Below are 15,939 nucleotides of genomic sequence, written 5' to 3'. Positions count from 1 at the left end.
ACGCAGGAGTGGCTTCGGGACAAGTCTCTGAATGTCCTTGAGTGGTCCAGCCCTGACTCGAACATCTCTGGAGAGACCTGAAAATAGCTGTGCAGCCTGACAGCGCTTGAGAGGATCTGCAGAGGAGAATGGGAGAAACGCCCCCAAAACAGGTGTGGCAAGCTTGTGGCGTCATACCCAAGAAGACTGGAGGCTGTAATCGTTGCCAAAGGTGCTTCAACAACTGAGTAAAGGTACTGAATACTTATGGAAATGTGATATTTCAGTATTTTTATATATTTTCAAAAATGTCTAAAAACCTGTGTTTGCTTTGTGAGGGGGGGGAATGATTTAATCCATTTTTTAAATAAGGCTGTAACGTAACAAAATTTGGTTAAAAGTCAAGGGGTCGGAATAGTTTCCGAATGCACTCATCTCAACAGGTAGGCTGTCGCCGTCTCTCATGTATACACAATCATTTAAAACACAAAGGCCTGGAGATTCAGCCAAGAAGCTACATTCTTTAGCAGCACTAACTTGTTATGACACGCTCTGCTTAAACATGAGTCACGCCTTCATTACTGAAGCTCTGCCAGCTCCACAATTACCGGCTTCATCTGTTAAGTCATTTGTCTGTCCGTCTGCGTTCGTCTCCATCTCTTTGACGAAGTTGGAGGGAAACAGTCCTGATTTGCCATTCATGGTTCCACTCCACCAGCCTTCCTCCACCTGGAACAACCAACCAGAAGCCAATGAATACCTGATCACCTTAGAATAAGTGCCTCATAATCACCTTATGATAATAAAATAGACCGTATCATAAATCACAACAGCCTAAGATACTATTAGCTGTCACAATTTGCATTCAATGTAATGGTAATATGTAAACAGAATTAAAATGATCAGATAGTTACAGAGATCATGGCGATTCTCTTTTATTCTCCAATGCAAAACTTAACCTAAAAAAAAACTACAAATCAACTCTCAAAAGAACAATGAGTCTAACAAGGAGACATGAAATAAAGCACAGGTAAGGAAACCCAATGCAGTAAAGTCATCACGAGCAGCGGAAATAGCTCAATGCAGGGCAGTGTAACGAAGCACTAGCCTTACCTCCTCATTGATGTCGATGATATCCCCTATCTTCAGTTCCAGCTCATCCTCGTTCTGGGGCATGTATTCAAACAGAGCCCTGCACTGCCGCTTCTTAGGTTCTGCAACCACAAAAAAGACAGGAGTCTGAGAAGACTGGGAACACCAGTTACACCAGTCTGCTCGCTGCTCAATGGGCCGCCTCAAGGCTTCAACTTCCTGGACGCACGTGTGTGTACCCTGGTGTCCTGAGGAGGGCAGTAGTGATGGGAGAAAACATCTATACAGTTCGGGATATTATTTTTGATGCTATCGTATCGTTTTGACAATATTGCAATATTATTTTTGAGCTAGTTGGCTGTAACTGCACAAAAACTCCCAATATTTTTCCTTTACAGCTTGTTCTCCATCTTCTTAAATAGAGAGCAAATTAGTTTTCAGCACTTTTACTTCCATGACTGATCAAAACTAGTTTTCTCATGGCTCTCTTGTCACTCTGCAGCAGACATATGGTGAGCAATAGGTTTTGACCATGGAATCGCAATAAAATCCCAGTATTGAATTGCAATATATATAGAATTGACATTTAAGTATAGTCTCCCGGGGTCCTTGGCAATTCCCAGCCCTAGAGGGTGTCTGAATCTAAGAAGAGGATGAGAACAACTGTCAGCAAGGTGTTCCTGTGGCAGTTCAAAGCTGCACAGAGGGGATATGTCCCAATAATATCTCCTTACTCCTGAAGTGTACTCTCATTCACCACTTCCCACAAATCAGTTCCTTTCAAATCAGTGAATGGAAGTGAACAAGTGCACATTTTGGGAGGAAGGAGAGATAATTGAGACTTAGCCAGGGTAAACTAGACTGCAAGAAGTCACCTCACAGAGGAGACCTAACGGCTGCTCACTAGAACTGCACTAACACTAGGACCCATGTGTATAGGGCCTGAAACTAACTTTTTGTCCCACCACCAGCCAATGACGAAATTCACCCTCCCCTCAGACATTTTACCAGCATTTGACTGGTGGTCGAATACTAATTTCAGGCTCTAGAGTGTTTCTGTTCATTCCAATATACTGTTCTCTGAAAACTTTTAGCAACAGGTGGCAAGAGTGCCACTACAGTCAGTGTGCATCACTGTCAGACCAAGTGCTTCTGTTAATACCATCACACACACGCCTCTGCAGAGACAGACGATCACTTTAATGCTGCATTTCAATAGGGACTACTTGGCATTCCCGTTACCCTGCTGTTGACACTTTAAATCAAGTTATATTGACAAATGTCACAAGAGAATGGTTGTGTAGGCTATACAAAAGACTCAAGGTAGAAGAAAAGCCTCCATGACTAGCAAATACAGTAGCAGGTGATATATAGCCAATATCCAGTATCCACCTAGAATCTATGACACACTTCAGAAAAGAGAAAACTGATTTATTTCCTCCCACAGTGAGATGGAAAACATGAAATGAAAGCAGTTTATTCTGAGTGTTATATTGAAGTAGTGATACTCAACCTCTATTGGTTTACAATATTAAACAAATAAGCATTCTCTAGTCTTCTTGACACCTTCTCTTGCTTGTTGTGGGTAGTAAAGGAAAAATGAATAACTAAGACACTTCAATACCTTAAAGTCCTGCTTCAAGGGCCCAATGAGAGAATATTCATTGAAAGTGCTTTTTAGTCCAGGAATAAGCTTAGGAACCAATTCAGAAACAAAACAGTACATGCACGTCTAAATATGAACAACAAACTATTTAAATGAATACATCCACTTGTCTTAATGCTATCATTACTGGGAAATATAGTTAGAGCTACAACTCAATAGTCATTCAGTATTGGCATTACATATTTTAATGTGTGGGTTCCATCTGTGTGCAGTAGGCTTTAGTCTATGGTAGATTAAAGGGATACTTTGGGATTTTGGAAATTAAGCCCTTTATCTACTTCCCCAGAGTCAGATGAACTCTTAGATACCATTTTTATGTCTGCATGCTAGCCGTTCCCATAGACTTCCAATTAATGCGCTAACGCTAGTTAGCAATTGCGGCAACGCAAGATAGCAATTGCGGCAACGCTAGTTAGCAATTGCGGCAACGCTAGTTAGCAATTGCGGCAACGCTAGTTAGCAATTGCGGCAACGCTAGTTAGCAATTGCGGCAACGCTAGTTAGCAATTGCGGCAACGCTAGTTAGCAATTGCGGCAACGCTAGTTAGCAGCTTCTGTGAGTTAATCTGACTCTGGGGAAGACGATAAAGTGTTTTTGACAAAACCATAAATATCCCTTGAAGTCCACAGAAATTAATGGGGGGGGGCTAGGCATTCCTCCAAGTTTTTTTTAGGTAGTGCTTGAGTAGAGACATCTACAAGTGTTCCTAAACAATAAAAGCACAGCCAACTGTTAACACACACAACTGACTTACTCTTCTTGAGACCGCGGGGCTGTGAGTGTGGCTGGAAGCCCCCAGCTGGGATGCCGTAGGTGCTCATCCGCTGGACCAGGTTGGCCACATTCCCTGCACTCTTCTCTCTCCGCTGGGGCTGCGTCTCCTCCTTGGCCTCCTCTTTTGTCACATTCACCTCCTTGGGCTCCTTCTTCATCTCCTGCCACCAGAGACACCACACACAGCGGAGAGGACAATGATTAATTTAGGCTAATTATAAAAAGGATCACTTACATTTAGCCTACACTGATCTTGCTGATAGTGGCTGTTTTGAAGAAGGTTTTGCTAGCAATGATTGTGATCTGTGTTTTTCTTAAACTAATTTTGTAAAATGCACTGTAGTTTAATTGACTAAAATGTGAATGTAGTATCAATCATATAATGAAATTCTCATATCATGATGATGTCTGCTGATTTTCTGTGCTCTGTGAGCTAGCTAGCCAACTCCTCCTGGGGCTACATTTAGATAGGGTTCGCGAGGCTGCAGTTTCAGCGTAGACTCAATGATATTGTGAGGAGGTGGGCACGAGAGGTAGGCCTACTGTATTGAGTTCAGTTCGGGAGATTTTATTTGACACAGTGTGTATTCTCAAGATATTCTCTTGAGATGTTCAATACGTCCATAGTTTCATATGGGAATAGAAACTGCAGGGCACTATTTGAATTAGTGATGCACCGATATGACATTTTTTGGCCAATACCGATAATCAATATTTTCCTTGCAAAAAAAACAAAACGATAATGATAACCGGTATTACATTTTTTACGGCCTTTTAAGTATTCCAGTACAGTTAAATAGTAAACACACACACACACGGACGCAGCGGTCTAAGGCACTGCATCTCAGTGCAAGAGGCGTCACTACAGTCCCTGGTTCGAATCCAGGCTGTATCACATCCGGCCGTAATTGGGTGTCCCATAGAGCGGTGCACAATTGGCCCAGCGTCGTGCGGGCCGTCATTGTAAATAAGAATTTGTTGTTAACTGACATGGCTAGTTAAATAAAAAGGTTACACGCAAACAAAAAGTCATTCTGTTGGCATTTACGTATGTCCCCATTACCAGCTAAACATAATCAAAGCCTATTTCTTTCACTTACTTGCTGTGCTGTTTTGTTTTGTTGTTCCATTCTGAACCAGGATTTCTATGGAACGCCATTTGAAGTGTCAAATAACACGACATAATCTGTTTCAGTAGCATAGCTAGGTGTCATCTAAAATAACCCTAATTTATTAACTTATTTGACATATCTATGTGAAGCTAGCCAAAATAAGGATTACCCACAATAGTGGACTTTGTGGTTAGCATTCAAAATAAATGTATGGAATAATTCTAGAGGTCGACTGATTTTGATTATTCAACGCCGATACAGATTATTGGCGGACCAAAATAAGCAAATGCCGATTAATCGGACGATTTTTAAAATGTATTTGTAATAATGACAATTACAACAATACTGAATGAACGCTTACTTTAACTTAATATAATACATCAACAAAATGAATTTAGCCTCAAATAAATAATGAAACATGTTCAATTTGGTTTAAATAATGCAAAAACAAAGTGTTGGAGAAGAAGGTAAAAGTGCAATATGTGCTATGTAAGAAAGCTAACATTTCAGTTCCTTGCTCAGAACATGAGAACATATGAAAGCTGGGGGTTCCTTTTAACATGAGACTTCAATATTCCAAGGTAAGAGGTTTTAGGTTGTAGTTCATATAGTATTTATAGGACTATTTCTCACTATACCATTTATATTCCATATACCTTTGACTATTGGATGTTCTTAAAGGCACTTTATTATTGCCAGTGTAACAGTATAGCTTCCGTCCCTCTCCTCGCTCCTACCTGGGCTCAAACGAGGAACACATCAACAACAGCCATCCTCGAAGCAACGTTACCAATGCAGAGCAAGGGGAACAACCACTCCAAGTCTCAGAGCGAGTGACGTTTGAAACTCTATTAGCGCTCACCCCGCTAACTAGCTAGCCATTTCACATCGGTTACACCAGCCTAATCTCGGGAGTTGAAAGGCTTGAAGTCATTAACAGCGCAATGCTTGAAGCACAGTGAAGAGCTGCTGGCAAACCGCACGAAAGCGCAGGTTGAATGAATGCCTACGAGCCTGCTGCTGCCTACCATCGCTCAGTCAGACTGCTCTATCAAATCAGACTTAATTTTAACATAACACACAGAAATACGAGCCTTTGGTCATTAATATGGTCGAATCTGGAAACTACCATCTCGAAAACAAAACGTTTATTATTATCGCATATACCCTGACTTTGCGTGCAATGAACGCAAGAGAAGTGACACAATTTCACCTGGTTAATATTGCCTGCTAACCTGGATTTTTTTAGCTAAATATGCAGGTTTAAAAATATTACTTCTGTGTATTGATTTTAAGAAAGGCATTGATGTTTATGGTTAGGTACACGGAGCAACGACAGTCCTTTTTCCACGAATGCACACCGCATCGATTATATGCAACGCGGGACACGCTAGATAAACTAGTAATATCATCAACCATGTGTAGTTAACTAGTGATTATGATTGATTGATTGTTTTTTATAAGATACGTTTAATGCTAGCTAGCAACTTACCTTGGCTTCTTACTGCATTCGCGTAACAGGTAGGCTCCTCGTGGAGTGCAATGAGAGGCAGGTGGTTAGAGCGTTGGACTAGTTAACTAAGGTTGCAAGATTGAATCTCCGAGCTGACAAGGTAAAAATCCATCGTTCTGCCTCCGAACAAGGCAGTTAAGCCTAGGCCGTCATTGAAACTAAGAACGTGTTCTTAACGGACTTGAATAAAGGTGTAAAAACGAAAAATAATAGGCGAAATCGGTGTCCAAAAATACCGGTTTCCGATTGTTATGAAAACTTGAAAAATCGGCCCTAATTAAAATCGGCCATTCCGATAAATTAGTCGACCTCCAAATTTTACTATTTGTATTAATTTGCATCACTGTCAATGACACTTTTATTTTGAAGACAAACCACAAATTCCACTATTGTGCCTAATCTTTATTGTAGCTAGTTTCACAACACATAACCCGGTACGGTAGAGCCTCACTAGCCAGATGAAGCTAGCTGGCTGCTTATGACTTTAGCTTTGGGAAACAGGGTTAAGTAGTTGGCTAGCTATATATTTTCATGAACTGAAGGTCAATTTCAATAGGCGAACAACAAGTGGCTACCTAGTTAATACTTACTCACAAGGATTCCTAAATCATTGCTAAGAATAATGAAATGACTGCAGTTTCTACTGGGCATAATTTTCAGGCTGGTTGTATTGGTAATAGCTAGGTACCAAGATAAAGCTAGTTACCCCAGAAGTTGCGGTCGAAGAAATTATACTTTATTACCATCGCGGTACTGTAAACACATCGTTTGTGGCCAGTGTTTGCAGAGTTTTATGTACAGCTTTGACAGTGCTACTGTATCTTTTTTGACACGCAAAGACCCAAACGGCGTTCCATAGTATGCATGTCGTGAAGCTAATAGCAGTGACGCCATTACTGTTTAACTCCGGTAGGGCAACATCTGAAAAATTGCGCACTTGGTAGTGTGCACCGGTGCTCGACCAGTCGGCGAAAGCCAACATCACCCATGACAGAGAACAGTTGATTGTCAAGGACAATGAAATCCATGATCTTGGCTTTAATGGATTTCGCCTTAGAGTTGTCTTGCTGGAATTATCTTACTCTTTCAAATGACTGCTCGATCCACACATCAGAGGTTAGGAATGCAGTGTTGCATGTGTAACGCAACATTTTAAGTGGTGTTATTACGTCATACCTACATTTTATAGGTATGCACGTTACCTTTGACATCGGTTTTTAACATCGGCGTTAAACTAGACAGCCGATACCGACGTTGGCATTTTTAGCATATCGGTTCCGATATGCTCACCGATATATCGTGTATCCCTGATTTGAATGGTAAATGGGAACACAAAACCTACAAATCATGAACTGATAGCATACAGATATGATGCCTTCATATTGTACTTCCAAGGTAACTTTCACAGGCCAAACCTCTATCAATTCATGTGTAGTCACTCACTTTATTTAGCGCTAACGTTTAAGCTCATGTAGGACAAGGCTTTCCCTTTAACTGTGGAAGTGGAATCAACCATTTTGTAGACCTATGTCCACACCCTCCTCAGAAATGCCATTATTCACTGAGCTGTGCTGCAGCAACTACACGGGGACATTCCTCCTCAAAGTGCTTTAACAGGCCCTTAGACTCCTCATAAGCACACACTATTGAGCAACTATACTCAAAGTTCTCCTCTGACACAGGTTTCTCACCTTGTGTGCTTGAACCTTTCCACAGAATTAACCACTAACAACTGATAGAATACAGTACGCTCTGAGTGTATATGTAAACGTTTACTTTACTACTCTATGGGCCTGTGTCTGCTCATGTTGAGACCTGCCCCTTTTCCAGCTCAGACCATAGAAAAAGGCTAGGACAGCAGCCAGCCAGCCACAGCCCGCTCTACTCACTCTGCCGGAATCTCTCAGGAATGCTCGAAAAAGCACTCTGAAATCTCTGTCTCCAGTGGAGTCCGCCTCGCTACACAAGTAAGAGCTAATGGCAACCTGCTTTTGAACCTGCTTTGCAGAGCCCTCACATGCTGATTCTACAGAAAACGATCATAATATAGGTTGTAAAAAACAACTAATATCAGGAGTTCGACACTAACTCTTTCCACTGGTGATAGTAACTTTTTCAGTTCGTGGCACCAGCACACATTTGTTTATACACTGCTCAAAAAAATAAAGGGAACACTAAGATAACACATCCTAGATCTGAATGAATGAAATATTCGTATTAAATACTTTTTTCTTTACATAGTTGAATGTGCTGACAACAAAATCACACAAAAATTATCAATGGAAATCAAATTTAGCAAGCCATGGAGGTCTGGATTTGGAGTCACACTCAAAATTAAAGTGGAAAACCACACTACAGGCTGATCCAACTTTGATGTAATGTCCTTAAAACAAGTCAAAATGAGGCTCAGTAGTGTGTGTGGCCTCCACGTGCCTGTATGACCTCCCTACAACGCCTGGGCATGCTCCTGATGAGGTGGCGGATGGTCTCCTGAGGGATCTCCTCCCAGACCTGGACTAAAGCATCCGCCAACTCCTGGACAGTCTGTGGTGCAACGTGGCATTGGTGGATGGAGAGAGACATGATGTCCCAGATGTGCTCAATTGGATTCAGGTCTGGGGAACGGGCGGGCCAGTCCATAGCATCAATGCCTTCCTCTTGCAGGAACTGCTGACACACTCCAGCCACATGAGGTCTAGCATTGTCTTGCATTAGGAGGAACCCAGGGCCAAACGCACCAGCATATGGTCTCACAAGGGGTCTGAGGATCTCATCTCGGTACCTAATGGCAGTCAGGCTACCTCTGGCGAGCACATGGAGGGCTGTGCGGCCCCCCAAAGAAATGCCACCCCACACCATGACTGACCCACCGCCAAACTGGTCATGCTGGAGGATGTTGCAGGCAGCAGAACGTTCTCCACGGCATCTCCAGACTCTGTCACGTCTGTCACATATGCTCAGTGTGAACCTGCTTTCATCTGTGAAGAGCACAGGGCGCCAGTGGCGAATTTGCCAATCTTGGTGTTATCTGGCAAAAGCCAAACGTCGGGCCCTCATACCACCCCCATGGAGTCTGTTTCTGACCGTTTGAGCAGACACATGCACATTTGTGGCCTGCTGGAGGTCATTTTGTGGGCTCTGCCAGTGCTCCTCCTGCTCCACCTTGCACAAAGGCGGAGGTAGCGGTCCTGCTGCTGGGTTGATGCCCTCCTACGGCCTCCTCCACGTCTCCTGATGCACTGGCCTGTCTCCTGGTAGCGCCTCCATGCTCTGGACACAACGCTGACAGACACAGCAAACCTTCTTGCCACAGCTCGCATTGATGTCCCATCCTGGATGAGCTGCACTACCTGAGCCACTTGTGTGGGTTGTAGACTCAGTCTCATGCTACCACTAGAGTGAAAGCACTGCCAGCATTCAAAAGTGACCAAAACATCAGCCAGGAAGCATAGGAACTGAGAAGTGGTCTGTGGTCACCACCTGCAGAACCACTCCTTTATTGAGGGTGTCTTGCTATTTGCCTATAATTTCTACATGTTGTCTATTCCATTTGCACAACAGCATGTGAAATGTATTGTCAATCAGTGTTGCTTCCTAAGTGGACAGTTTGATTTCACAGAAGTGTGATTGACTTGGAGTTACATTGTGTTGTTTAAGTGTTCCCTTTATTTTTTTGAAGCAAAGTATATATATATATATTTGTATTTTATTTATATAATTGTATATATTGTATAATTGTGACTGACCACCTGGATTTGGTCTTATGTAGCAAAATGTGAAATGGTGTCTTTTTTACATTGGATAAAAGTAGAGACTCAAAATGGTATGAAAAGAGCTACAAAATTGTATTTTATACACTGCATGAGGAACGGGAAAGTCATTCTGCTTTGAAAGTTGATTAACTTGTAAATTCACTTTTGAGAAAACCTTTGAATGTTTTGGTATCTAGTGAAGAGCTCTTCTTTGTCTACAACCATTCTACATTGTTCACGCTATCTTAAGCTTTAGCCCCAACCATCTCGCTTCGCTCTCGGAGCGCACACTTGACGCTTTGGCTGATGATTTGTTTACCTCTGGATAACGTGAAAACTGTCTAACCAGCTCAGCTCACCTTTTTGCAGATAATTACTGACTAGCATAAGACATATAGCTAGCTAGGTAAGCAACAATGAACAACGTGTCAGCAATGCCACAGTGCTGGAAGCTAACCAACCAGGTCCAATGTTAGCTAGCTAACATTATGGTATAACTAGAAAAGCAAACGGCTCTGGAAAACAAATAACGTCAGCTAGGGAGCCTGCTAGCTAACAATACACTTTAGCTTGAAATTAAACCACTGTCAAAAATAGAAATGTGTAATATCTGAAAATGTAGCTAGCTAACACTAGACCATCTTAACTGAACACATCATCAAGCATGATGGATGAGTCTCCCTGTCAGGAATGCCATACCACTGTTGCACTTAGTTTGAAGATGTAATCCGGAGACAGGTGTTTTCTCCAGCTCTTTAGTTATCATACATTAATTCCAATGTTTTCAAAACTTGATTCTCCAGAAAGGAGAGCTCCACTACACGTTTAAAAAAAGTTGTGTTCGACAGGATTACCAACACAGACTGACGAGCTCAAATAGACAGAAGCCTTGAATATGGCAGACCAATGCGAACTCCTCTATAGGTATGTCCATCCCACTCATTAACTCAGCCAAGCATGGCTAGTGGGAAGGTTGCTCACTTTTTCTGTGGCTTAACCAACAAGGCTCATAATTTACTAATTTTATTCATATTTACAGATAGCATACAAATTTGTTTGTATAAGTTCACATGTTCGAGAAGACATTTCTGCCAAAAAACGCATTTTGATAAAACATATTTTTTACATTCAAACGGCTCTCCTGTGAAGTTGTGACGTACACCTAGTTTCCTGAATTGGGTCACAATTTATAATGACCTGGTCCGTGCCTCAAAATGTGCCTGAATTCAATTTTAATTAATTGCCTTACAATCTACCTAAAGACAGGTAGGCTATCATTGGCATCGCTAAGGCCTACACAACGTGGTAGACATATAAGCACTATGTGCACTGCACACACAGTGCTCGACATTCAGGTAAATTTGCCAGTGGCACACCAGGCCAGTGCAAAAAAAGCTACTGGCCCAAATAATAATCTGAGCAACAACCAGCTGTTTGAGAGCTGCGCACTCTTTCTGCCCGACAGATTATCTATAGGCTACACTGCACGTGTGCAGCGTGCATGATAACAAAAAACTTTACGAACAGCTTCGGGAATCCTTCGGATTTAAACAAAAGCATTACCCCAATATTCTTTTCACTGGCCCAAGCGAACTACTTGGGGATGATCAACTGGCCTGGAGTGTTTCCAAAACCTCCCTGGGCCAGCAGACAGCCCTGTATGTCTAACCCTGATCACATTTACATTTTAGACATTTATCAGAAGCTCTTATCCAGAGCGACTTACAGAGCAATTAGGGTTAAGTGTCTTGCTCAAAAGGCACGTCGACCGATTTTTCACCGAGTCGGCTCAGGGATTCGAACCAGCAAACTTTCGGTTACTGGCCCAATGCGCTTAACCGCTAGGCTACCTGCCGCCCTTTATTCCCGTGCCGTTGTTGCCGCTTCAGAAAGTTGGTTTATTTTTGGTCAATTGCACATTACTTTTTGAATATGCAAATTCATAACAAAACGTGAAACTAACATGACCAAGGGAAGGAAAAAAATTAATCACTGGCACTGTTGTGACCAATTGGTCAAATGGTCGCAAATGTGACTGTGGTCGCAGTATCGCACCCTGACTATTAGATTCATTTCCTGAATAGATCCTGAGTTCAAGGGGCAAAAATGTACAGCCATATAGAAGGTTTTATTATTATTTGACCGATAGTTGTTTTTTTTCTCCTTTATTTTTTTGTTTACATTTTCCACAGTTCTTTCAGGTATTCGCTCTCGAAAATAAAATATTTTAAATGGAAAAACAATTAAATTGGATGTTCTAAGTCCACAACAATGCTTAAACCACATCAGGAGACCACTTGAGGTCTGGGAAATGTTTTCGAAATATAGATTTTGGGTGTAGTTATCTTTTAATTCCAATGTGCACCAAGCAAAAGGCTGTTATTTAGAGCTGCTTTTGTGGTGCACATGTGATGGTAGAGTATGCTAAACAAATACCGACTGGATTGATGCAAATAATCATATCATTCTGCCAGGTATGATGAATAGGCTATTTTGTAGTTAATTGAAAATGTCACCAGAAGATTTTTCATAAGCATCGTCGCTAACGGCTACACTAAGTGGGAGCGCGCACCACACCTACAGACACAGGCGGGGGAATTCTTGTTGCCTCTTCAGGAAGTTGCAGGAAACACGAATCACTGATGCATTCTGTTCATGTCTTATGATAAACTTGGGCAAATTAAAACATGTTCAATACATTTAGTTGATTCCCTACTGAGTGCGATACATTTTTTAAATAAATAAAATAAATAATCTGTTTTAATGTCTGGACTGATTCCATTCACATTCTCCGCATTGCAGATTTTACAGGGAGGGCCCTACATAGTCTATCCATATCAAGAGTTTAACTGTGTGTTTAGAGGGGGAAGCAGTCAACGTCAGCAAAGTCCCACTCACATATGATTGGGGTATGTGAAGTATTACAGGGCTAGGCCGCTGGCTCTGTCCACTCCTCACACTCCCTGGCTCTGCCCCCATCCTGCCAGTGAAGGGATAAACCAGTATGGGTGAGAGGGCTAGCCGGAGACTGACCCCACTCCATCCGCTTCCTGGTTTACACATGCTGACTGGGCCTTTCCACAGCAGAGGAGACAGACAGCAACACTGTGTGTGTTTGTGTGTTGCTTCTCTCACGCAGGTCAGCGAGTCTATATTCCTGTGCCAACTGGAGACCAGCTTCCCGACTCAACCAGTGTCCTGACTCAAGCAACTCCTGAATTATAAATTATTAAACTAATTCAATGCATTCATTCAATCCATTTAAAAAAAATTAAAAGGAAAGCAAGCCAAGAGAGACAGCCGGGGGGCAAGGAGTTGAGAGACCTTGGGAGGAGCCAGACTGCTGAAAGGGGAGAAAGAGAAACTATGGCCGACTCGAAGCGCTGTCCCAAGGGAAACTGACGGCCATTCTTAGAACAATAACACCTTATAGAGTTTACTGCTGACTTGCATAGCTCACACTGTTGAAGCTGAACAAACAGCAAATGTAGCAGATACAGAAAACACCTAACTTTTATTGCATATTTGGCCACTATTTCCAACAAACTGAGAACAATCACATATTGAGGAAAGGAGTTTCATCCATTTTCTCCTTGGAGGGCCAAAACAAACTGATTTCAGTAAGACTCTTGAGGTGCAAACAAGGTGAAGACGTGTGACAGCACTGCCAACACCCAAAACAGTAACACCTCCACCTGCACAGAGCAGAGTTGTTGATTATAATGCACTTCAGCAACAGCTCAAAGAACCCTGTCATATTGGCATTGAGTAAAGACCAATTGCTTTATAAGTGCCTCTGTGACGAAACATTTTCTAACAGCTTCCGGGGGCAAAGTTCAGTACAGGAATATATCCTTCCTCACAGCTTCCAGACTCCTTAGTGAATTATCTATCTCACTACTCTGGATTACAGTCAGGAGGGATGGAAGAGGAAAGAGGGAAGAGCAACCGTTCTGTGACTTCATCACAAAACTTTAATAGAATTGATATATATATTTTATATAAATAAAAGATGTACAATGTATTCCCAGAGGATCGCACAGAGCACATACGTAGACATTTACACTCGTACCCGTATATGGGTTGAAAATGGCAGATTAAGGCACTGATAAACGCCAAAAGGGGAACACAGTAACATGCTATAAATGACATCAGAGCTCTGGCTCTACGCTTCACAGCGCTGTATGGGTTTTGACTGACAGCCATTCTGAACTTGAGCACCGTGTGCGACAAGAAGTTGCCCCCAGCCCTCACAGTAATTGGGCAATTGTTGCAAATGTTTTGTTGTCGGAGTGAGAGAAATGCTGAAAATTAAGAGGACTCAATCTATTTTGAAAGATGAGGCATTGATGATTATAATAAATACTGCTTTGATGTCATACAAGCAAGCCAAAACACCAAATGTGCACATCCTGAAACTCATGTCATATACAGTGTCAATGTTTATAATCACTATGTTTGATGTACAGTTACAAGATGACATGGCGTCATTTCATGGGTTGTTCAGAACAGAATGAACCTGTTTGTCACAGACCTGAATGCACTCCTTTCTATACGCACCAAAACGATGATCTGTTACCCCGAATTGCATTGTTAAAGCCTAACACTATAGAACAGGCTTTCAAATGATGCACACCTGACACAGACAGCGTTTTACAAAATTGACATTGTGTAAACGGTAATTGTGTGATGCCGGGATGCAGGGTTGTTCCAAACAAAACAACGACAAGTGTGCTTGCTCCTCAACGGCACAGCTAGGAGCAAAAAAAAACACCTTTTGGTCGGAGACTCTTCTTTCAGTCATAAAAGTGCATTGAAATGACTTAGGAACTGTGCACACTTGGAGACACTAATTAGTCCTCTCACTCAAACCCGTGTCATTTTTTTGTCTTATGTTGCACCTAACACACCTTTTTCAGGAATATTATTATCACGGTACTGAATGTATTGAGATTATTTTCAGATTTCGTTAAACAAATGCGGCAAAAAAATACAGTAAATGTCAAATGTACATAAAATCAACAGTAACATTTGAATTCAGTGTTGTGCCCTCACCTTTGGTCTAATCATGTTCCCATAATCGCCTAACTGTTCTCTTCTCAATTGTTACCATGGTTATGCATAGGCTTTACATATTTATTTTGTAAGAAACATTTGAAGTTAGCCCTATCCATACCGGCCAAATCCCACGAGAGCAAAGGGTTAAGGTATTAATTTAAAAAAACACTTTCCAAAGTGGTCCTCAATGGTAAAAACAAGCTTGATGTAAAAGTTGCAATGAGTACCATGACAACTCCATTTCACGGTACATTAGAAAGAGAATTGCGTGCATGTCTTCAACTGGAATGCAAGATTTCCTGATGCACCAGGGTTTATAAGTCCCAAGTCTGCAACCAGCAGTCATGACTGTTTGTTAAAACCGGGAACACGGCTCATGTTGCAACGCCAGAGTTGTCAGCTTGATTCCTATATGGCCCTTTTTGTTACTGTACCTGTCAACTGGAATTCTCATAATATTGTCTAAATAGGGAGAGGCTCTGCTCACCTTGACGAAGTTGTCAGGGAAGAGTCCTCTCTTCCCGTTGAGGTCTCCCTCCATCCATCCCTCCTCCTCGATCCTGCGGACGTTCCTGATCACTTCTCCCAGCCTCAGGGTCAGCTCATCTTCATGGAGGGCTTCGTACTCATACTCCACCACAACCTCTACTGGAGAGATGGAGAGAGTGATGGAAAGACTTACCATTAGAACAATAGAGATTGCGAGACACATTGTTTTGACATGTAGAGGCAGGACAGTCCTGATGTCAAATCGAAGTCTGGTCCTTAAGACTTAAGCCTTGCAACAGCTAGCCTATATGGGGGCATCACTGCACACAACCCATGATTGCAATTGATCATCCTCGCTCTTCACTCAATATTGACACCGATCATCCCTGCATGCTTGAACATGATGCGGATGAAGAATGTTTTTGCATTTAGGAGGGTCAACAAAGCAAAGCAAAGCATATTTTTGAGAAAACACAGATGCATCAAACCAAATAACCTACTAT

General features: G+C 42.0%; 1 protein-coding gene across 5 annotated transcripts in view; it reads right to left on the bottom strand.

Moving 5' to 3' along the window:
- The window catches only part of cd2ap (CD2-associated protein), a 67,303-nt gene that overhangs the window by 35,053 nt on the left and 16,311 nt on the right, over nt 1–15,939 (bottom strand). For 4 of the 5 annotated variants that reach the window (XR_004828643.2, XR_004828644.2, XR_004828645.2 and 1 more), the window contains exons 2-5: nt 15,435–15,595; nt 3,493–3,673; nt 1,093–1,193; nt 588–708 (exon numbers count right to left, since the gene is read on the bottom strand). Coding sequence is in view for 2 of the 5 variants with exons in the window: in XM_035794112.2 (XP_035650005.1) it covers nt 588–708; nt 1,093–1,193; nt 3,493–3,673; nt 15,435–15,595 (564 nt within the window). In the remaining 3 variants the exon portion in view is untranslated. The remainder of the gene's footprint in view (nt 1–587; nt 709–1,092; nt 1,194–3,492; nt 3,674–15,434; nt 15,596–15,939) is intronic. The other variant, XM_035794113.2, reaches the window with a different exon arrangement.

The sequence above is a fragment of the Oncorhynchus keta genome, chromosome 19 (genome assembly GCF_023373465.1).
Source record: "Oncorhynchus keta strain PuntledgeMale-10-30-2019 chromosome 19, Oket_V2, whole genome shotgun sequence".
Taxonomy (NCBI): Eukaryota; Metazoa; Chordata; class Actinopteri; order Salmoniformes; family Salmonidae; genus Oncorhynchus; species Oncorhynchus keta.
The sequence above is the reverse complement of the archived record's forward strand: the minus strand, read 5'-3'. Positions and strand labels throughout refer to the sequence as shown.